Raw genomic sequence first — 23,010 nt, forward strand, 5'->3', positions numbered from 1 at the left:
ACAAACTGTATCTGTGGTGACAAGTGCACTGTATCTGTGGTGACAAGTGAGCACTGTATCTGTGGTGACAAGTGTGCTGTATCTGTGGTGATAAGTGAGCACTGTATCTGTGGTGATAAGTGAGCACTGCATCTGTGGTAATAAGTGACACAAACTGCATCTGTGGTGACAAGCTGTATCTGTGATGACAAGTGAGTACTGCATCTGTGGTGACAAGTGCGCTGCATCTGTGGTGACAAGTGACACACTTTATCTGTGGTGATAAGTGCGCTGTATCTGTGGTGACAAATGCGCTGCATCTGTGGTGACAAGTGACACACTGTATCTGTGGTGACAAGTGTGCTGTATCTGTGGTGACAAGTGAGCCCTGTATCTATGGTGAGAAGTGTGCTGTATCTGCGGTGACAAGTGAGTGCTGTATCTGTGGTGACAAGTGCGCTGTATCTGTGGTGAAAAGTGCGCTGCATCTGTGGTGACAAGTGAGCACTGCATCTGTGGTGACAAGTGACACAAACTGCATATGATGACAAGTGACATGCTGCATTTGGAGGCAGACGACGGTGGCAAGTGACACTCTCAGAGCTCCCACTGATTCCACATTATGGTGAGTTGAACAATTTAATTTTATATTACAATGTAATACTAGAAATAATGCGCTTCAATCATCCTGACACCATAACAACCATGGTGCCGTGATGACTGAAGTGCTAACACCAGGTGTTTGGAGTATCTTTATCTGCTGATTGTTAAACTTTCTGGAATACACATTTCTATTGTGGTGTAGGATCTGGGCCTTCTATCCCTCCATCCCTCTTTTCCTCTTTCCTAATTTCTTTCCTTCCTTCTCTCTCCTTCTTCCCTATCTGTTTCTCTTTCTTTCTTTCTCCCTTTCTTTCTCCCTCCATCCAGACCACTCCCCTTTTTTCACTGTGGCTACACGCCGCATTTTTCCACCCTCTACACCATGCCTACAAATGAATGGCCTGCCCCTAATTATAAAGACACTCCACCTACAGACAAAAAAGTGCTCCTGGGTTTAGTAACACTTTAACCACTTAAGGACCAGCCTCGTTTTGGATTTTAGGTGTTTACATGATTAAAACAGGTTTTTTTGCTAGAAAATTACTTAGAACCCCCAAACATTATATATGTTTTTTTTTCTAACACCCTAGAGAATAAAATGGCAGTCGTTGCAATACTTTTTTTTGCACCGTATTTGTGCAGAAACTTTTTTTGGAAAAAATTCACATTTTTGAATAAAAAAATAAGACAACAGTAAAGTTAGCCCAATTTTTTTTATATTGTGAAATAGAATGTTATGCCAAGTAAATTGATACCCAACATGTCACGCTTCAAAATTGCGCCCGCTCGTGGAATGGCGTCAAACTTTTACCCTCCAAAATCTCCATAGGCGACGTTTAAAAAATTCTACAGGTTGCATGTTTTGTGTTACAGAGGAGGTCTAGGGCTAGAATTATTGCTGCTGGACCGGGCATCTGTGAGATTTGCGAACATTTTCAACCCACAATAATGTGAACTTAGAGTTGTAATTTTTCCAGTGTGTTTTTTTTCAATAAATCATCTTTTATAACACTGTTTGAGACTCCTGTGGTTTGGGATGTGTTTGTTTGTTTGTTTAAATGTATGTTTGTTTGTTACCTTTATTTTTCCTCTTGAATTTTTTGTCATGAGCTATTTCTGAGCTGAAGACTCCATTATTTTGCTCTCATGGATTTTTAGACTAGGATTTGTCATCCACTTAATTATGTGCAGATATTTAATGACTTTACTGTAATTTTTTTAAAGTAAAAATTACATTTATGCTTACAGAATCTGAAATAAATGTTTATATCAAACATATTTCTTGTTTTCACTGTGGCTTTATTTTCAGTTTACAAACTGCAGCTTTCCACTTGAGAGATACGATTTCACCACTCCCCATAAATCAATCAGAATTAAAAATTCATATTCTCTTTAATGCATCCAATACCACCAGTAAAGAAAATACCCTGCCTCACTAGACCTACAGGAGTTTGTACAAAGAAATGTTTATGACACCTAAAAGCTTTCTTGACGGCAGAATCCCTGGGCAATACTCTCCATTTGCACCAGTTCCCAGCAAAGGTCAGTTTTAAGGATGATGTCATTGTGCCAGATTTAGGTTAGATTACATTGTTGGAGTGCTGCATGGACATAATCGCAGAGCTAAACAGATTGTACACTCCACGAGCAAGGAAACCCTGCAGTCCTATCACATACGGTAACTACTGCCAGGGGTTGAATATTCCTTATGTCCCCACAAAATTCACAATGTTGTATTTAATGCTCTTACAACAACAAAAAAAAAAAAGACATACCTAGATGTCTTTGTTTTTATGGTAGTACCAAAATTACTCAGTAAACAGTGAACTGATAGTGCCATCCAGGGAACACTGCAGCTGTCCTAAAGTGGGAAAGCACACTATTTTATCATTAACCACTTTAGCCCCAGGAGGATTTACCCCCTTAATAACCAGGCCATTTTTTTTGCAATACGGCCCTGCGTCACTTTAACTGACAATTGCACAGTCATGCGATGTTGTACACAAACAAAATCGATGTCCTTTTTTCCCACAAATAGAGCTTTATTTTGGTGGTATTTGATCAACTCTGCGTTTTTTGGGGGGTTTTTTTGCACTATAAACAAAAAAAGAGCGACAATTTTGAAAAAAATTAAATATTTTTTACTTTTTTCTATATTAAATATCCAAAAAACAAAAAAAAAAAATAAAAAAAGGTAAATTTCTTTATCAGTTTAGGCCAATATGTATTCTTCTACATATTTTTGGTAAAAAAAAAAAAAAAATCGCAATAAGCGTATATTGATTGGTTTGCGCAAAAGGTATAGCGTCTACAAAATAGGGGATAGATTTATGGCATTTTTGTTAGAATTTTTTTTTTTTCACTAGTAATGGCAGTGATCAGCAATTTTTAGCAGGACTGCGACATTGCGGCAGATAGATCGGACACTTTTTTGGTACCATTGACATTTATACAACAATCAGAGCTGCTGCTGGCTATTGGCATCGGCTCCGGCTTCGCCCCTATAGCTCTTACAGCGGTCAACGTACACCTATGCCGATTCGCGCAGCCGTGCCAACCTGCATAATGATGGAGGCTGGTCAGCAAGCAGTTAAAGTAGCATTAAATCTCAGCTATTTGTTGTAAATGTAGCCTTAAAGTAGAACTTTAGGCAAAACTTTTTTCATTTTGGATAGAGCAAAGGAGGGTTTTAATCCGTCAGAATTTTTTTCACCATCTGTGTCCCATTGTGGAGATTTCCCTTCACTTCTTGTCCCATAGCTAAACAGGAAATCCCTGCAAATAAAGGGATTTCTTTGGGGACACCCTAGGTCACCAAAACTAGTGTCCCTGTTGGAAGATTTCCCCTCTATTACATAGTTACATATAGTTACATAGTTACATAGTAGGTGAGGTTGAAAAAAGACACAAGTCCATCAAGTCCAACATATGTGTGATTATGTGTCAGTATTACACTGTATATTCCTGTATGTTGCAGTCATTCAGGTGCTTATCTAATAGTTTCTTGAAGCTATCGATGCTCCCCGCTGAGACTACTGCCTGTGGAAGGGAATTCCACATCCTTGCAGCTCTTACAGTAAAGAACCCTCTACATAGTTTAAGGTTAAACCTCTTTTCTAATTTTAATGAGTGGCCACGAGTCTTGTTAAACTCTCTTCTGCGAAAAAGTTTTATTTCTATTGTAGGGCCACCGGTACGGTATTTGTATATTGAAATCATATCCCCTCTCAAGCGTCTCTTCTCCAGAGAGAATAAGTTCAGTGCTCGCAACCTTTCCTCATAACTAATATCCTCCAGACCCTTTATTAGCTTTGTTGTCCTTCTTTGTACTCGCTCCATTTCCAGTACATCCTTCCTGAGGACTGGTGCCCAGAACTGGACAGCATACTCTAGGTGCGGCCGGACCAGAGTCTTGTAGAGCGGGAGAATTATCGTTTTATCTCTGGAGTTGATCCCCTTTTTAATGCATGCCAATATTCTGTTTGCTTTGTTAGCAGCAGCTTGGTATTGCATGCCATTGCTGAGCCTATCATCTACTAGGACCCCCAGGTACTTTTGTGGGGACAACCCAAAATTTGGGATTTTCTTTTACTTTCACTTTCAATGATAATGGTAAACAGGACAAATAGAGAGGGTAATTCTTTCTAATGGGGGCGTAGACAGCAATAAAAACTGACAGGTGTTCTAATCAGAGGCGGCTCTCTAATTAGGCAAACTAGGCGACCGCCTAAGGCCCCGCACTGACAGGGGCCTCGCGGCCGCCTACTTTGCTTGTGCTCAATCACTGACGTCGACACTGGCGGCTCCGCCTACCCCCGCTGGCGCTCTGTGGCTCTGGGGCTGACTGACGAATCAGGGACTGCCCAAGGAATAGCAGCTCCAACATGGAGCGGTTGCATCCCGGTCCGGTGGCAGCAGGTGTGGACAGCGGGACAGTTGAGGCCTCTAGGAGGCTGCAGCAGCCGGATGACAGCACCCGGCTCCTGGTGCCATCTCTACAAGGCGTGTGTTGGGCGGCGCCATGTCCATGTGGGAGCCGCAGCTGGGCTGCTCCTTCAGCCTGCGCTCACCTGACCTCTCCGCACCTGCCTCCAGCTGAGCTGCCCCATGACTGAACATGAAGCAGCTCCGCCTCCAATCTCCTGATGCCGCCTGGCCGACCAGAGAGAAGGTGACCCGTGCAGCCTTCCTGTGTGCCTGGATAGGAGGAGCGGTGGGCGGCGGCATATAGTGGAATTGATCTTTCTATATTCCTCCTGCAGCCGCTGAATCATCTGCAGGAAGGAGAGGAGGAGAAGTGAGCATTCAGCGGCTGCAGGAGGAATATAAAAAGTTCAATTCCACTATATGCAGCCGCCCACCGCTCCTCCTATCTAACTTCTTCTGCACCCCCTGTGCTCTCCGACCCTCATTGTGCTCCCCGACTCCTTCCCCAGTGCTCTTCAGCTCCCCCTGCTTTCCCCTCGCATTCTTTCTGACTCCCCTCCTCTCAAGCTCCCCCGCATTCTCCAGCCCCCACCCCTCCTATGCTCTCCACCTTCCCCAGTGCTTTCTGCCCCCATACCCCCAGTGCTCTCCAGCTCCTTCCTGTTCTTTGCCCCCCCTCTCCTGCTCCTGCCCAGTGCTCTCACAGACTGGGACATGGAACACAGGAGAGTCTTCAGACAGGTACAGGGCTAGGGATCTCTCTCACCCCCCCTTTCCCTCACCCCCCTCTTTATCACCTTCTCCTATCTCTCTCTCCCCCCTCCCGCTTTATGTCACCCTCCTTTCTTGCACCCCTGGTCTCTCTCCCTCGTACCACCCCTCTCTTTCTCACCTCCCTCCTCTGTGTCACCCATAGTCTCTCTCACCCCCTCCCACCACCCACTCCCTCTCTCCCTCTTCCCCCGCTCGCTCTCTCCCCATCTCCCTCCCCCCTCTCTCTCCCTCCCCCCTCTCTCTCTCCCTCTCTCTCTCTCTCTCTCTCTCTCTCTCTCTCTCCCCCTTCTCTCTCCCCCTTCTCTCTCCCTCTCTCTCTCCCTCTCTCTCTCCCTTTCTCTCTCCCTCTCTTTCTCTCCCTCTCTCTCCCACCCCTCGTCTCTTTCTCTCTCGTGCCACCCCTCTCTTCCACAACCCTTCTCTCTCTCAACTCACCCCCTCTCTTATTCACCTCCATCCTCTGTGTCACCCCCAGTCTCTCCCACCCTCACTTACTCCCTCTATCCCTCCCTCTCTCCCCCCTCTCCCCCTCCCTTCCCCTCTCTCCCTCTCTCCCCCCTCTCTCTCTCTCTCCCTCCCCCCGCTCTCTCCCCTCCTCCCCTATCTCTCTCTCTCTCCTCCCTTTTCTCTCCCCCTTTCCCCCCACTCTCTCCCCCCTACCCCCCCTCTACCCCCTCTCTTCCACCCCTCCCCCACTCTCTATCCCTGTCTCTCTCCCTCTCTCCTCCCTATCTCTCTCTGTACTGTGTTGGGATTACCCCACTCTCCTTCCTCCCAAGGCATGGGAAATTCTTAGAGGGGTAGGTTGCCACCTTGCTAGGTCCCAGATGTTTTATTGGCTGCATATGTCTGATGGGTGAGGAGGGTGCCCTGGAAGTGGTGCTGATGAACTATGTGCTAGATCCGTGCATCTTTCTGCAGCCATTTTAATTGCTTGAATTTTTTTTCCCATTATGGGCGTGAGTCTGGCCTCATGTGTAAAATTCGCCTAAGGCCTCACAAAGCCTAGAGCCGCCTCTGGTTCTAATCCCTCTCCACTCTATCCAAAACTTAAGAAAAAAATTTGCCTTTAGCTATACTTACAGTAATTCTGCACTTACCACCAATGTGAAGGAAAATGTACACTGATCACCAATGTAAAGAAGAATTTAAACTATACAGTATATACTATACTTGCCAAAGATTTGCAGATTTGCTCTACATGATTCAGAATTTACCACAGTGTACTGCCTACTAACTAATCCCACCCCCCACCACTGCCACTGATCCCATCAACCATCAGCATTGCCACTGACCATATCCCCCTCCCCAAGCATTGCCACTGATCCCAGGAGTCCTAGGATCCCTAGGAGTTTTCTGTCTATTGATGGGTTCCCTCACCATGATGTGCTATAACCTTTGGCAACCAATCAGTGAGCACTAAAGATGTGCACTAACCTCATGCAACCAATCATTGAGCGGTAAGGATATGCAGTAACCTCTTGCAACCAATCAGTGAGCAGTACTAATGTGCAGTAACCTCTAGCAACCAGTTTGTGAGTGGTAAGGATGTCCAGTAATCTCTAGCAACCAATCAACAAGCAGAAGTCATGTGCTGTAACCTCTAGCAAGTAATCAGTGAGCCATAATGTGTGCTGTAACTTCTAGCAGCCAGTCAGTGAGCAATAATGTTACACAGTAACCTCTGGCAACCAATCACATTCGCTGCCTTATCTAATTCAGTAAACTGATTTTGAGTCTAGCTGCTATTTATTGTAATAATAAAAGCATGTGGAGAGCGAAATTGCATGGAGGGCAGGGCCCAAGAAAATGTTTGCCCAGGGTCTAATCAATATTAAAGATGGCCCTGGTCCTGGTTTCACTTTGTTACAAGGGGTCATCTTCCCCAGCTTGAAGAGACTATGGTGTACTCCCAACAGCTACTTGACCTTCTACATGAGTACTGCAATGATTCACAATACTTGGTGCTGTTGTTTTTATTCCAGAAATCACAATTATCAGCACATCATATGTTCAACCATGAGAAATTTATTAGTCATATAACAGGCACTGCTTGTGATTTCTATCATTTTAGAGATTGGTTTATTAATTTTATTTTTACAAATAACTAGCGCTAATAACCTGATTGATGCATCCAGCAAAGAGATGGTCAGCATTTTAAGCAAAGCAGGGCTTTGTTGCTTACAGGGAAAATGCTTACAGAAGGGGGAATGCAGGAATTACCTTGTCAGTATACTACTTTATCTTTAGTGTTCAGTCACAGGCAGAGGCAATCCCTGAAATGGTTAGCATGGCTTAAATGCTGTGTTTTCTGCAGGGTAATCAAGGACCTGACTCTGCTGTCTGGTAGGGATGCCTTTAGCATTTAAAATAGAGAAACTGTATCTATTCCAGCAATGTATTGAGCTTTCTGCCAGGAGTTGAGCTTTAACTGTTGTGCATGCGAAGTTGCATTTTTAAATGTTAGGGAGCTACTGAAGCTTAATGTGTTCGTTCACCTTTATAGAAAATCTGTAAAGGTGTTCTAACACTGGATCCCCTCCTGAACCCTCCCCCCCCCCCCAGTCGCCGCTGTATTTACCTCCTGCAATCCCAAGCTGTCAAGGCTTCAACAGTCCGTGGATTTGAAATTCCTGCTGCTTTCTCTCCTCTCCATCCAGCACTGCCACTATACAGACAAATTCTAATTGGTCAGCAACGTCACATAATTGGTGCGGACCAATCAGGATCGTAATGGGAGGCAATGATGTGGACACCTTTCCCCTCTGGACAAAGCACATCATGTGACCACAGATTTAGGTAAGTAGAAGGGTCTTTGTGATTTGTTGGAGGTGGGGAAGTGGTTGGGGTGCAAGGGTTTAAATGGCAAATGAAGAGGGTTCTCAGCTTTAACTCCAGTAGTTATTACAAAAAGGTCCCTTCCTGCCCTATTTGCCTCTTACTAATCTGTAGTTTGTATTTTAACAAAAAGTATCTAAAGCCCCAATTTCTTATTTGAAACACTGGTCAGGTGACAGACCAGATCCAATTTTTGTTTCTTCTGGTCTTTGACGTGGAAGGGTCCTTCTTCAAAGACATGAAGGCTGCCCATTGACTGTCCGGACTCTAGAGTGTCAATCAAAGGGTCCTCACAGGGTCTTCTAATCTTAAAGCAGAGATATAATGATGACACAGGGGGCAGCACTAAAGCCGGCCACAGATGGTTCGAATCTCAGCTAGTTTAGCAGGGACTGGCCAAGATTCGATCCATGTACGGGCAGGATGATTGTACCTAAGGCGATTGACTTGGGTACAAACAGCATGTTGAATTTCTAGCAATATAGCCACTTGCAATAATCATTGAGTTCTCCCAGTGTTGATGGTGGAAGCAGGTTGCAGGAAAGAAAATCACATCATCTATGGCCTGGTTGAGGCCAGTTGTCTAAAAGGAAAGCAACTATCACTGGTTTTTATGATCAGAAGCAGTACTGGGTAAGGCTCACAGTGGAAGAGAAGACCTCCCACTGTGTATGACCTGTGTATGATTGTCACTGTCTTCAGCTTAGTAAACTAGACTACACGCTGTCATACCTCCCGACATTTTGAGATGGGAATGAGGGACATCTACTAACAAATGTATGTAGGCATAGGACACGCCCCCCCTGCCACACACCCTTAAAGGAGAATTAACCAAAAAAAGGTTAATTAAATCCACTTTTTTTACCACAATTTTATTTATTTATTTTATTTTGGCTTTTAAAATGTACAAATGCAGCAATTTAGAAATTGGATGAAAGGTTTAGCCCTGGCAAACAGTTTTTGAAAGATAAAAAGTGCATTTTATATACAACTATATAGATCAGACCAAAATGAGGAACAAATGAGGAGGAATGAGGGACAGAGGGACATTGCTCCAAATCAGGGACAGTACCTCCAAATTAGGGACAGTTGGGAGCTATGCACGCTGTCATCTGCATTGACTTACATTTACAGAAAATGTGCACTCAGAGAAATATGTAGGCTGCTAGCTCAACCTTTATTCTGAAGATGATATGGCTTGAATACTTTTTGAGTCCCTAACCCAGAATGCGTATGAAGATCAGGAGTTCTGGCTTCACTTGCATTGTTTTGGATCAGCAAGTAAGGCCGGCCATACACGGTTCGAATCTCGGCTGGTTCAGCAGAAACCGGCTGAGATTAGAATCGCTAATGGGCAGGCTAATTGTACCAAGTTGGTCGATCAATCAACTTGGGTACAACCAGACTGCTGGATTCTCTTGCAATTATCATTAGCGGCTGCTATAGCCGCTGGCAATAATCACTGTTTTCTCCCAGAGGGGATGGCTGTCTGTGGTTGCAGGAAAGAAATTTACACCATGTATGGCCAGCCATGGAACAATCTAAACTCATGGAAAGACAGCCAACTAGCAGGAAGGGGGTCAATAATGGAAGCCCACATAGGCTAGGTTCAGACTTATGTGGGTACATGCTTTCCTGCACCCGCAGCACAAATGCGCTGCTGTTAGCAGATGTGAGGGGGTGCCATTAATTCCTAATATCCCCCCTCACACTGAAAACTGTAGTTTCCCTGCAGTTGAAATTTTGGAAAAGGCGCAGGGACCTTTTTTCCTGCGTTTTCTGTAGATACAGCAGACCATTCCAATGAGTTGGACTGATGTGCCTATGTAAACGGCGGCCGCAGGGAAACCGCAGTAGTGTGAACCTAGCCATACTGTATTTCTGGCAGTACAGGCTTACTTTACTTCAGCAGTAGGTGAAATAGAAGCTGTACCCAAATGATAGACTAATTAGTATGAGTTGATGTACCTTTACCTACTTAGTGGACCATTACAGCGTGGATAATATAGTGGCACTATTGCTCTATTTACAAGCATTATTTGTGGAAAAAACAGTATATAAAAAAAAACAGTATAATATTGCGCAGCACATTACTGTCAGAGGATGATGGACAGGAATACAACAGTAAAATACCAATCAATAAACCATTAGAAACAGATCAAATTTCGCTGGATGCACTTTTAAGATATCATAGGATATTAAAGGCATCTAATATAATATTCTACCTCAAATAAAAATCATGAATTTGGATTACATAAATTATAACTGAAGTGCTAGATGGACCTTACATTTATGTAACTATAAATCAGTACAAAAATTATATGCATCCTTAAAATGGTTGGAAAGGCTGAAGGTATTTTACCTTCATGCATTCTATGCACAAAGGTAAAAAACATTCTGTGTGCTGCCCCCCCCCCCCCCCCTTTTTGTTTATGTGGCTGTGTGTACAGGCACATTGTAAACAATGGGCTGCATTTTAGATGACTATAAAAAAAATGTTGCACTGCACTTTTTCAAGCTATAGTGTGCAAGAGACCTAAATGGGGCTAAATACATGCTAATGAGGCTATACTTACTTTGAAGCCGGAACAGAGTAACTTCACTTTCGTGGACATAAATAAATATAAATATAAATATATATATATATATATATATATATATATATATATATATATATCTCATGTACAATTGAGACAAAAGTCAAATTGTAATTGAATGTTATTAAAAATCACCTTTCCTTTTCAGATTGCAGCTCTGAAATTTTCTACAAAATACAATGCAATATGGCTACCCGGAGGTGTTCTGTTCAGAGAATGTGTACAGAACTCCCCCCAGATATGTAATTTCCTGCTTCTGTGATTGGCTCACTGATCTTCCCAGAAGTCTGAACTAAGATACAAGTCAGATTTCAGGCATCCCTTGCAACAAAAATGTCATTATTGGTGAGATACTCCCAATAGGATATCATATCTAAAGGGATGCAGACCCTGTAGTTTTCCTCATTAGAGCCCTGCAGGTGCAGCAGCTGGTTGATAATTATGACATTTTGAAACCTCTCCCATTAAACTCACTATACACATGGGCACATAGAAACACACAGAGATTTCTTCAGAATAACAAAAAGTAGGAATCTGCAACAAAGTTTGATAAAATCCCTGCAATGTACATAGATCACCCAGAGGAGAATGTTTTTTTCTCAACAAAAGAGGAGTTACTCTTTAACACAGGAAAAAGTGATATGAGAAGCATACAAGTTGTTTACACTTCCCTGGAAAACTTTTCCTGTGTTTATAAAAGCTAAATGCAGGAGTGCAAGTGTGATTGTAGTCTTACTGTTTGACTGCAATGTAAATGTATTTAGGGTGCAGTCCTTAAAGTGGTTGTAAAGTCAGAAGGTTTTTTATCTTAATGCATTCTATGCATTAAGATAAAAAGCCTTCTGTGTGCAGTAGCCCCCCAAATACTTACCTGAGGTCCATCTAGACCCAGCGATGTTGCACGAGACACTCGGCTCTCCCTCCTGATTGGCTGAGACAGCAGAGTGGCGCCCTTGGCTTCTGCTGCTGTCAATCAAAGTCAGTGAGCCAATAAAGAGAGAGGGGCGTGGGGGCGGGCCACAGTGCCGTGTCACAGGCAAACTGCTTGCTGTGGGGGGGTATTACTTTAATACACCTTGTATTTATTCCTTAGCGCTTAAAATTCTTTGCCATTTAATCCCTAATGCTTCATGCTTTACTGCTACTAACCCTAGCACTTAACACTCTACCTGTTTCTTAATACTTATCACCGCTAACCTTAATACTTAACCTGTTCCTATCAGGGCCGATCCTAGGGTCACAGACGCCTGGGTGCAGAAATATTTCCGGCGCCCCCACATGGGGGTGGTCATCTTACTAACTCCTCCCCTTTACAAATGTTTCTATGGCCACAACTCCATCTCTAATACATGTGGCTTTTTAGAGTTGTTTTACATTTATATATGGCTGGGAGGCAAAGGACATTCCATGGGTCCCCATAGGATGCATTAAGGTGAAAAAACACCTACCTTTACAACCCCTTTAAACTCCTTTCCTCCCCAGGTCAATTTTCAGCTTTCAGCGCTGTCATATTTTGAATGACAATTGTGTGGTCATGCTACACTGTAACCATATGACATTTTTCTCATTTTTTTCACACAAATAGAGCTTTCTTTTGGTGGTATTTAATCACCACTGGGTTTTTTATTTTTTGCTAAACAAACAAAAAAAGACCAAAAATTTTGAAAAAGTATAGTTTGTTATAAAATTTTGCAAACAAATTTTTCTTCTTCATTGATGTGCGCTGATGAGGCTGCACTGATGGGCACTAAAGGCGGCACTGATAGGCACTAAAGGTGGCACTGGTAGGTGACATTGTTAAGCAACACTGATAAGTGGCATTGATTGGCAACACTGTTGAGCACTGATAGGTGGCACTGGTAGGTGGCACTGGTGGGCACTGCTTAGCAGCAGTGGGTCTGGAGTGTGCGGGATCGATGTCCCATTTACACAAGACGATAATCTGCTTTTTTTTTTTCGCACTGTCAGCATGAGGGGAAAAACAGCCAATTACCTGCTTCTGTTTATACCATGTGATCTGCTGTCATTGGCTGACAGCTGATCACGTGGTAAGGGGCCAGGATCTGCCCCTTACTCCGATCTGTGATCAGCCGAGTCTCATGGGCTCACTGATCACAGAGCGTGCCGTGCGCGCCCCGGCAATTTAGGCCTGCGCTGTAGCCGTCTTTCGGCTATAGCGCGGGCTAAAGAGGTTACCAAAGTTTGTCGCCATTCCACAAGTGTGCACAACTTTAAAGCATGACATGTTAGGTATCAATTTACTTGGCATAATATCATCTTTGACATTATGCAAAAAATTGGGCTAACTTTACTGTTTTTTTTTTAATTCACGAAAGTGTATTTCTTCCAAAAACATTGCATTTGAAAAATCGCTACGCAAATACAGTGTGACATAAAATATTACAACAATTGCCATTTTATTCTCTAGGGCAGGGGTCTCAAACTGGTGGCCCTCCAGCTGTTGCAGAAGTACAATTCCCATGAGGCATTGCAAGGCTGACAGGTACAAGCATGACTCCCATAGGCAGAGGCATGATGGGACTGGTAGTTCCGCAGCAGCTGGAGGGCCGCCAGTTTGAGACCCCTGCTCTAGGGTCTCTGCTAAATATATATATATATATATATATATATATATATATATATATATATAATGTTTGGGGGTTCTAAGTAATTTTCTAACAAACAAGTGTCAAAAAAAGTTTAGGCATGAAGGGGTTAAAAATATAGCTTCCAGCATGAAACAATGAGAAGGAAGAGAGAAATCTTCATAGTGTAAGACCTTTCTTTTAAAAAAAAAAAAACACATTCACCAAAAAACTTACATTATCCCTGCTCTGTCCTCTCGCCTCATGAAGTGACAGTCTGCTTCCCCGAAGACTCTCGTCCGTCCTCCTCCTGTGGGCAGGCTGGGGAGTTTCTGCCCCCAGGGATTGCTATTGGGCTGCTGGCGATAGGGACTATATGTCCCACGATGCTTTGCAGCTGCTGCGGGCCTGGCTGATGGGCTCCCTCCCCCTACCAATGAGGAATAAGTGAGTGCCACTTGAACTTCGGCGCCCCTCCCTCTGCCACTTCCTCCGAAAAAAAAAAAAAAAAATTGTGAGCAGGTGGCCGCCGGCCGTTATGCATATAAGTTAGGGCAGCCTGGGGGGAAATTGTCACCATGCCTCCCGGCCCAGCCCACCCCTGGTCATCATTAACTGAGGATGACATAATTGGTGGGGCGGGGGAACAGAAACAATCTGGGCCAGTGTGTGTGTGTGACACACAGGAGGGAGGGGAGCATTCTGGCACTTTGACACCCCCACCTATGCGGCACCAGGGTGCGGTGCACCCCGCGCACCCGCCCAGAATCGGCCCTGGTTCCTATTAAACCCCCCAAACCTGACACTTAGGCTAGGTTCATGCTATTGTGTGTCAGCAATGCATGCACAATCACGCACGTTTCCAACACTTAAGAAAAGCGTACTGCTCTTTAGCAGATGCACAGGGGTACCATTACTTCTTAATGGCACCCCTATGCATTGGCAAAACGCCTGTGTACTGTTCAGTTTAAAAAAGTGGTTGGGGACTTATTTGCTGTGTTTCGGTGGGTAGGGCAGCCCACTCAAATGATTTAGCTGTCCTACAGGCAAAATGTAGCCACACAGGTGAAACCGCAAACCAACAATGTAATATATTGAAGTTTACCAATCCTTAAATGTGATGGCTGCAATCGCCCCCCCCCCCCCCTTTATTCTCAGTTGATGATCTTGCTGGTAACACACCTCCTGTCTTAGGATGTCTCCACTCTGGTCTCTGTCAGTGTTAAATGATTGCCTCAACACTATAACTGCCATTTTTGTTGGATAGCTTGGTCTGTTAAAGTGCTTACATATACCCAGTGAAGGGACTATCCTCAGGTGATATACATAGATGAAACAAATTCTCCTACATACGTTGTACCTATCTACAGTCTTCTCAAATTGCTGAATTTACAAGCCTGTCTGAGGGTTCAGAAAAAAAGGGGGGGGGGAGCTGAAGTTACACTCTGCAAAGCTCAGTGAGGCGAGCACTGACAGCTGATTGGAGGGAAGAGACACTCCCCCTTCACACAGTTCACAGTAACAGAGCTGAGGCTGTCAAAGCAAAAGACATAAATGACACTTAGTTTTTAATTGAGATAAGTACACATTAAAGAAGGATATGCTTTGCTCATATTTCATGTCTGAGGTTTACAACCACTTTAAAAGAAATTAAAAAATAACAAACTTACTGGCAGGATCAACAGGTTAAAAAAAAAAATATTGCCTAAAAATGAAAACGAATGCAGCTACCACATGTGAGAATTGGTAAGATGCAATATATGAACATTTTGATATACCAGACTCGGGCAGTGTTAATGGTTGTAGAGATTCCAGCTTCAGCTCAGTCCCTGCCCGTTGGCCATGCCCCTCTGATGTGTTTCACCTGGATTGTGCTTAATCCTAGAGGTGGGAATGGCTCAGAGCAGAGGTTATAGATGCATTGCCATTCATAAAATCAGACAAGGCTGAGGTACTAATGATAAACAGCACTGGCTACCAATATGAGAAGGGAACAAAGCAGTACAAGGATTTAACACCTAACTTCTCCACTTAATTTACTTTGATTGAACCCTTAAAGTGTGATCTGAACACATAAAGTATAACTACTGCCAGGATACTGACATTCAACCATTTGCATACAGAATTCTTAAGAAGTAAAAATGCTTTAAATGAAACCCTCACTGACCTCTGTAGCTGCAGGCACCATAGAGTAATTCGTCCTCAAATTTCTGCGAAAAAATACTTTTACTTTCCTTTACTCTATGTAGATGGTTTGTTACCCTTGCCAGTAGTGAGTTAGTAGCCCACAAGCATTCAAATCTGTAATGTAAAGAAACAGCAGGTGCACAGGAAGAGGGGAAGGAGCAAAATAGAGTCACCACTTGCAGGACTTCATTGAATCTCTTAGCACTTAAGTAGCATGAATTGTTCCACAGTGTCTGCAGCTGGTCAGTAAGGGCTTGTTGTAAGGGTATCAACTGTGTTGAATGGCCACAGATCTACTTTTAGCTTCCCCCAGCACTTAAACCCTAAAACACAGAGCCCCTAGGCCTATCTCTAACCTAACTCCTAAATGAAACCCTTCACTCATGAACACCCTGAGCTGGGATCCTCTTCTTTTAGGTCCCACACCAAAAACATACAATGCCAAAAACACCCTGCTTTACATCTATAGGTGAAATAAGCTTTCTATTCACTCAAGCACATATCTTCCTGAACATGTCAGATAAATTACATTTATTATAAGATTCACTGAGATAAAACAGGTACATTGTGGAATTTTAAAGACATACATCTCAGTTTAACAATTAATATGCTGGGGGCTCATTCACACTATAATAAATGCTTGTGCTGATGTGCATTACGTTATATTGTATTGCATCTTTTAAACAATTGTTTTGGCTTGATTGGCAAAATGCAAGTCTACTGACCCAATTGCAGGACTTTTTAACAAAAAGCACTGCAAGACATTGATGCGAACAGAACATATTTAAAACAATGTAGCAAAATCTATTAAAAAAATGTAGCAAAAACGTCCAGAACTTAAAGACAACATACAACCTTTTCCATTGTTGAATATTAGTAAAGAAGATATACGGACTATCTAGTTCAGTGATTCATACATAGCCTTAGGATATATTACTGCTAGAAAAAAGAGCTTGTTTTTACATGTTAAATGTGGACAGTGCTACCTCAGTCTATGACAGCATTAAAAAGAATGCATGGGTAACAGCAAAGCCCAGTAGGTGTTAGAGAACTACAAGTCTCAGCATTTCTTGCAAGCTGAACATGTATTTTTGAAATGAAAAAGTACATTTAAAATACATTTCAGCCTGCATCATCTTAGCTCATCAAGTCACACATACTTATTTATAATAACCAGAGCACAGCAAGAATAGTGAAGGTGCCCAGGGTGACAATCTGGTATCAGCTTTCTTTTCATAACAAGCACTAGTAATTTCAACTATAATCTCATTTTCTTTGCTCCAGTTTCTTTCTCTGTAAATACATTTCACTATTGGTCCCTAAAAATCTTCCAAAATTAAAAAATACAGTAAAAAAAAGGCTTAAAAATATATATTTATTATAGATGCAAAGCATAGAGTAACACACTATATAACAGAGCCTATTTAATTGTATTATATTAGGCAATGATAGTGAGTTTTCAACTAATCAAAATAATAAAAATGACTAGAAAAACACAGATGTCATTTAGTTTACAAAAAAAAAAAAAAGTCAGTGTTTCAGAAACTGGCAACATCCCCAGAAAATCCTTAGAAGTGAATGTTTACCTCCTTTAGCAGGAACACACTGGAATTGGAAAGCGACATGCAAGTAGGATGCTTCCCTTGTAGATGGAGAGCAGATCAGGAACATTCACTGCCACTGCTCTGGCAGCATAGCAAAGCTTCTGCAAAGCTCAGCCCACTGCATTTTGGTCTTACAGGACTTTAGCGGAGACCTGCCCACATGATGTGAGCATCACTGCTACATAGCTGTCAATCTTGGATGCATGGAAATGCACTGTTTGTTGGTGTCTGTGATTTGCAGACAGCAGAAAGGTATATTATCAGGGGGTTCTGTGAAAGACCTGGACAGTAGGGAGTTGAGGAAAGAGTGTAAGTGACCCATCTCTTAGAGCTTTTAATGATGCTGCACATGTTGTGGAAGCAGATGAGGTAAAGCAGACTTCCTGAGGATAGATTCAGCGTGGGAGTATGAGCAGTTATTGAGGCAGGAGGAGAATATCAAAGGCAAAACAGAAGGGGAAGACAGGAGCTGGAATATCAGCGCGATGAGTTACTTATCTATCCAGGCAGAATTATTTTTCACACCATTGATAAAGGAATAGGGGGTCGTAGAAATCAAAATTAAGGTCATGATCCAGAAGTATCCTTTATTTATTTATTTCAGGTACTTATATATCGCCATCGATTTACGCAGCGCTTTACATATACATTGTACATTCACATCAGTCCCTACCCTCAAGGAGCTTACAATCTAAGGTCCCTAACACACATTCATACATATACTAGGACCAATTTAGACAGGATCCGATTAGCCCACCAGCATGTCTTTGGAGTGTGGGAGGAAACCGGAGTACCCAGAGGAAATCCTCACAGACACAGGGAGAACATGCAAACTAAAGGCCGATGGTGTCATAGTCAGGATTTGAACCAGTGACGCTTTTTGCTGATAGGTGAAAGTGCTATCCACTACACCACTGTGCTTCCCCCTTGATGTAGTCTATAGGCACTTATGTGATTATCCATGTTATTATTCTTATTATTATCATCATTATTGTTATTATTATACAGGATTTATTTAGCATCAACAGTTTGTGCAGTGTTTTACATTAAAAAGCAGACAACACAGTTACAATACAAATTCAATACAAGAGGGTTAGGAGGGCCCTGCTCCTGAGAGCTTACAATCTAATAGGAAAGGGCAAATGGAACAAAAGATAATACAGTGCCACTTATGTGATTATCCATGTTATTATTCTTATTATTATCATCATTATTGTTATTATTATACAGGATTTATTTAGCATCAACAGTTTGTGCAGTGTTTTACATTAAAAAGCAGACAACACAGTTACAATACAAATTCAATACAAGAGGGTTAGGAGGGCCCTGCTCCTGAGAGCTTACAATCTAATAGGAAAGGGCAAATGGAACAAAAGATAATACAGTGCCTTGAAAAAGTATTCATACCACTTGAAATTATCCACATTTTGTCATGTTACGACCAAAAATGTAAATGTATTTAATTGGGATTTTATGTGACCAACACAAAGTGACAAAGTGGCACATAATTGTGAAGTGGAAGTAAAATGATAAATGGTTTTCAATTTTTTTTTACAAATATCTGAAAAGTGTGGCGTGCATTTGTATTCAGCTCCCTTTACTCTAATACCCCTGACTAAAATCTAGTGGAACCAATTGCCTTCAGAAATCACCTGATTAGTAAATAGAGTCCACCTCCACCTGTGTGTAATTTAATCTCAGTATAAATACAGCTGTTCTGTGAAGCTCTCAGAGGTTTGTTAGATACCCTTAGTGAACAAGCAGCAACATGAAGGCCAAGGAACACACCAGACACATCAGGGATAAAGTTGTGGAGAAGTTTAAAGCAGGTTTAGGTTATAAATAATTATCCCAAGCTTTGGACATCTCATGGAGCACTGTTCAATCCATCATCCAAAAATGGAAAGAGTATGGCACAACTGCAAACCTACCAAGACATGGCCATCCACCTAAACTGACAGGCTGGGCAAGGAGAGCATTAATCAGAGAAGCAGCCAAAAGGCCCATGATAACGCTGGAGGAGCTGCAGAGATCCACAGCTCAGGCGGGAGAATCTGTCCACAGGACAACTATTAGTTGTGCACTCCACAAATCTGGCCTTCATGGAAGAGTGGCAAGAAGAAAGCCATTGTTGAAAGAAAGCCATAAGAAGTCCCATTTGCAGTTTGCGAGAAACCACGTGGGGGACACAGCAAACATGTGGAAGAAAGTGCTCAGGTCAGAAGAGACGAAAATGTACCTTTTTGGCCTAAAAGCAAAGCGCTATGTGTGGCGGAAAACTAACACTGCACATCACCCTGAACACACCATCCCCACTGTGAAACACGGTGGTGGCAGCATCGTGTTGTGGTGATGCTTTTCTTCAGCAGGGACAGGAAAGCTGGTCAGAGTTGATGGGAAGATGGATGGAGCCAAATGCAGGGAAAGCTTGTTAAAGTCTGCAAAAGACTTGAGACTGGGGCGGAGGTTCCCCTTCCACCAGGGCAACGACCCTAAACGTACAGCCAGAGCTACAATGGAATGGTTTAGATCAAAACATATTCATGTGTGAGAATGCCCAGTCTAAGTCCAGACCTAAATCCAATTGAGAATCTGTGGCAAGACCTTAAAATTGCTGTTCACAGATGCTCTCCATCCAATCTGACAGAGCTTTAGCTATTTTGCAAAGAAGAAAATGTGATTGTCTGGATTTGTTTCCACATTTTGTCTCTCAAAGTTGAGGTATACCTAAGATGACAATTACAGGCCTCTCTCATCTTTTTAAGTGGGAGAACTTGCACAATTGGTGGCTGACTAAATACTTTTTTGCCCCACTGTATATATTAGACAAGATTGGTGATGGAGCTTGGGGCAGAGTTGCAAATGACATTGTATGTTGTTGTTAATTTTTTGAATTTTATTAGTTGGGCAGTCAGAAAACAGTAGAGGGATTGGCAGAGAGGGGCAATGGACACTGAGTGGTTGGTAAGGTGGATGAGTCTGGCAGCAGTGTTCATGATTGACTGAAAGGGGGATAGCTTGTGTCAAGGTAAGCCTATGAAGAGGGAGTTGCTATTGCCAAAGTGAAAGATAACAAGGGAGTGAAAGAGTTGCTTAGTGGTATCATTAAAAAGGGGGAAATTTTTGAGATTTTATGGAGGTTAAAGTGATATTAAAGTGATTGTAAAGGCTCGTCTTTTTTCTATAAAAGTAACAAACATGTCTATACTTACCTGCTCTGTTGCAGTGGATTTGCACAGAGCAGACCAGATCCTCCTCTTCTCGGGTCCCTCTTCAGTGTTCCTGGCCCCAACCTTCTGTTGAGTGCTCCCACAGCAAGCAGCTTGCCTGTGACACGGAACTGCGGCCCGCCCCCACCCCCTCTCTCTCCTCATTGGCTCACTGACTTTGATTGACAGCAGTGGAAGTCAATGGCGCCACTCTGCTGTCTCAGCCAATCCCCACAGCCAATCCTTCATGTTCAATGCCCCCACAGAAAGCAGCTTGCTATGGGGGAACCCGAGCTGAGTCACAGCTCCCTGTGTCCATTCAGACACAGAGCCCCCCGGGCCCCGCCCCGCCCCCTTTCTCTCCTCATTTTACTGATGGACGGCCAAGGGACTTGTGGACATCGCTGGACAAGGGAGACCTCAGGTAAGTGTTAGGGGGGCTGGGGGGGGCTGTACACAGAAGGCTTTTTATCTTAATGCATAAAATGCATTAAGATAAAAAAAAAATTCTGTCTTTACAAGCCCTTTAAAGTCTCTGTGTGACAGTTTTGCACAAAGCAGCCCAGATCCTCCTATTCTTGGGTCCCTCTTCGGTGCTCCTGGCCCCTCACTCCTGTTGAGTGTCCCCACAGCAAGCATCTTGCTATGAGGGCACCCGAACCGAGCCACAGCTCCCTGTGTCCATTCAGACACAGAGCCCCGGCCCCACCCCCTTTCTTTCCTCATTGGCTGATTGACTTTGACAGCAGTGAGAGCCAATGGTGCCACACTGCTGTCTCAGCCAACGAGGAGGGGAGTCCCAGACAGCCGAGTCTCTTGTGCATCATCACTGGATCTAGACGGACCTCAGGTAAGTATTAGGGGGCTGATGCACACAGAAGGCTTTTTATGCTAATGCACAGAATGCATTAAGATAAAAACAACCTTCTGTCTTTACAACCACCTTAAGTCTATAAGCTTAGGACAGTGAATGGATTTGGGCTGAAAGGACAGATCAGAATCCAAGGCTACACCCAGTACCCTGGCATGAAGGGAGAGACTGATGGTTGTATTATTGATCTTGATGGAAAAGTTAGGGGAGAGGGCACGAGCAAGGGGGACTATTATGTTTATTTGTCAATACCTGTTGACTTATTGTATTGTTTCCCAGGCATCCATCTTCATCAAGAAAGCATTTGTATCCATCCTTTGTGTAAATGTACCCATAAAGAGCTCCAGCCTAACTGAATATTAAGATTTTGCTTTATAAGATCCACTAATTGTAAATATAGCACCCTCTACCAGTAGGTAGGTGCTAGTAAGGGTTATATTACTAGGGTTTGTTCAGCACAGGCAAATTTAGGCAGGCTTATGCTGCAAGCTAGGCCTGTCTGTTTTGATCTGAGGGCTGGGAGTGGTCAGAGTAGCAGTGGGTGTGACCACCTGCACATCAGTTCTGAGGCGCCTCCCCTGTCTCTGAGGAGAATGTTCTAGAAAAGGGTCTGGGTCTGGAAGTGGAGTGGCAGGCAGCTTATGTGTGAGCTCTGACCAATCCCCATCGGTATTGGCAGGGGGCGGGCCTCATATATAAGCTGAGGTCACATGTCACTGGGGAGGAGAAGTCGACTGGGTGAAGTGAGGAATGGAGTGCTAGACAGCCGCAGGAGGACACCCTTATCTGGGGGGTGTACCGATTGCAGGAGGAGGCCTGGGGAGAGCTGTAAAGGAACATTGCCTCTACACGGTCATTGGCAATGTCTCTGTCACCATGTGGTCAGTGGCAGGGAACTCCAAGAGCGGAGGGAAAGGCACAGCTATCGGAACGCATGGTTCAGACAAGTTCCTCATCAAGGACTCAGGGCTGGAATGTCAGTGAGTGTTACCACAGTGGATGGCTGGAGGTGCCAGGGAATCTGTGAGGAAATTCTGCTTCTACACAGTCATTAACAGAGTCTTTATCGTGCACACGGTGGATGGTGAGGAGTTTTGGATCAGAGAAGAGACTGTGGGGATCTGTGTCAAATCAGTGTGGCCAGAGGGCACATGGTTTGCAAGTTGGGCTGGCTGGGAGCATAAGTTAATTTCCTAGAAGACAGGCTTTTAACCTACTAGGCCTCCTGGGAGAGGTTCTGCAGGCCTCAAGTCTAGTAGCAGCGAGCCACCAGAGCCAGTAGAGGGGCTTATTCAGAGTGAGCTCATACTACCCAATAGAAGAGGATGTGTCATACTTCAATTAGCAACTACAAGTTTGTGCAGGAGGAATCAAGTGTGTACAGGAAGAAGCAAGTTTGGGCAGGAGGTGAAGAGATCTAAGACCATTGCTTTTACATAGTCAAAAGTGATGTTTCTGTCCCTCACACGGTGATGGATGGAAAACTCCTAGAAACAGTAGTCTGCATGGAGATGCAGGAGGAGTAACAGTCTGCATAGAGATGCAGGGGGAGATTTATATCTAGTCTATTATACGTATTCAATCCTCAGGCTCTAACTTTATTCAAAGTGTATTGGAATCTTTAAATATGATGGCAATGATGAATTCTATGGGCATCCCATATCCCTATCCAAGTTGTACCCCCCGCCCCCCCCCCCCCCCCCCCCCCCCAATAAAATAACAAAAACAAAGTTTGCAAAAGACTGTTCATTGTTTCTGGAAAGGATGCATGAAGTCTGGCAGTGGGGTGATTTGGCGGATTGTTTGTCAGTAGTGCTAACACCATGGCTACATCAC

At 43.4% G+C, this 23,010-nt stretch overlaps 1 protein-coding gene across 1 annotated transcript in view; it reads right to left on the reverse strand.

Moving 5' to 3' along the window:
• Nucleotides 1-17,246, reverse strand: part of CACNB3 (calcium voltage-gated channel auxiliary subunit beta 3) — a 386,477-nt gene extending 369,231 nt beyond the window's left edge. Inside the window, exon 1 of the mRNA XM_073614076.1 lies at nt 17,077-17,246. Within this exon, the coding sequence (XP_073470177.1) occupies nt 17,077-17,115 (39 nt within the window). The 5' untranslated portion in view covers nt 17,116-17,246. The remainder of the gene's footprint in view (nt 1-17,076) is intronic.
• Between the last annotated feature and the right edge of the window lie 5,764 nt (nt 17,247-23,010).

The sequence above is a fragment of the Aquarana catesbeiana genome, linkage group LG02 (assembly GCF_042186555.1).
Source record: "Aquarana catesbeiana isolate 2022-GZ linkage group LG02, ASM4218655v1, whole genome shotgun sequence".
Taxonomy (NCBI): Eukaryota; Metazoa; Chordata; class Amphibia; order Anura; family Ranidae; genus Aquarana; species Aquarana catesbeiana.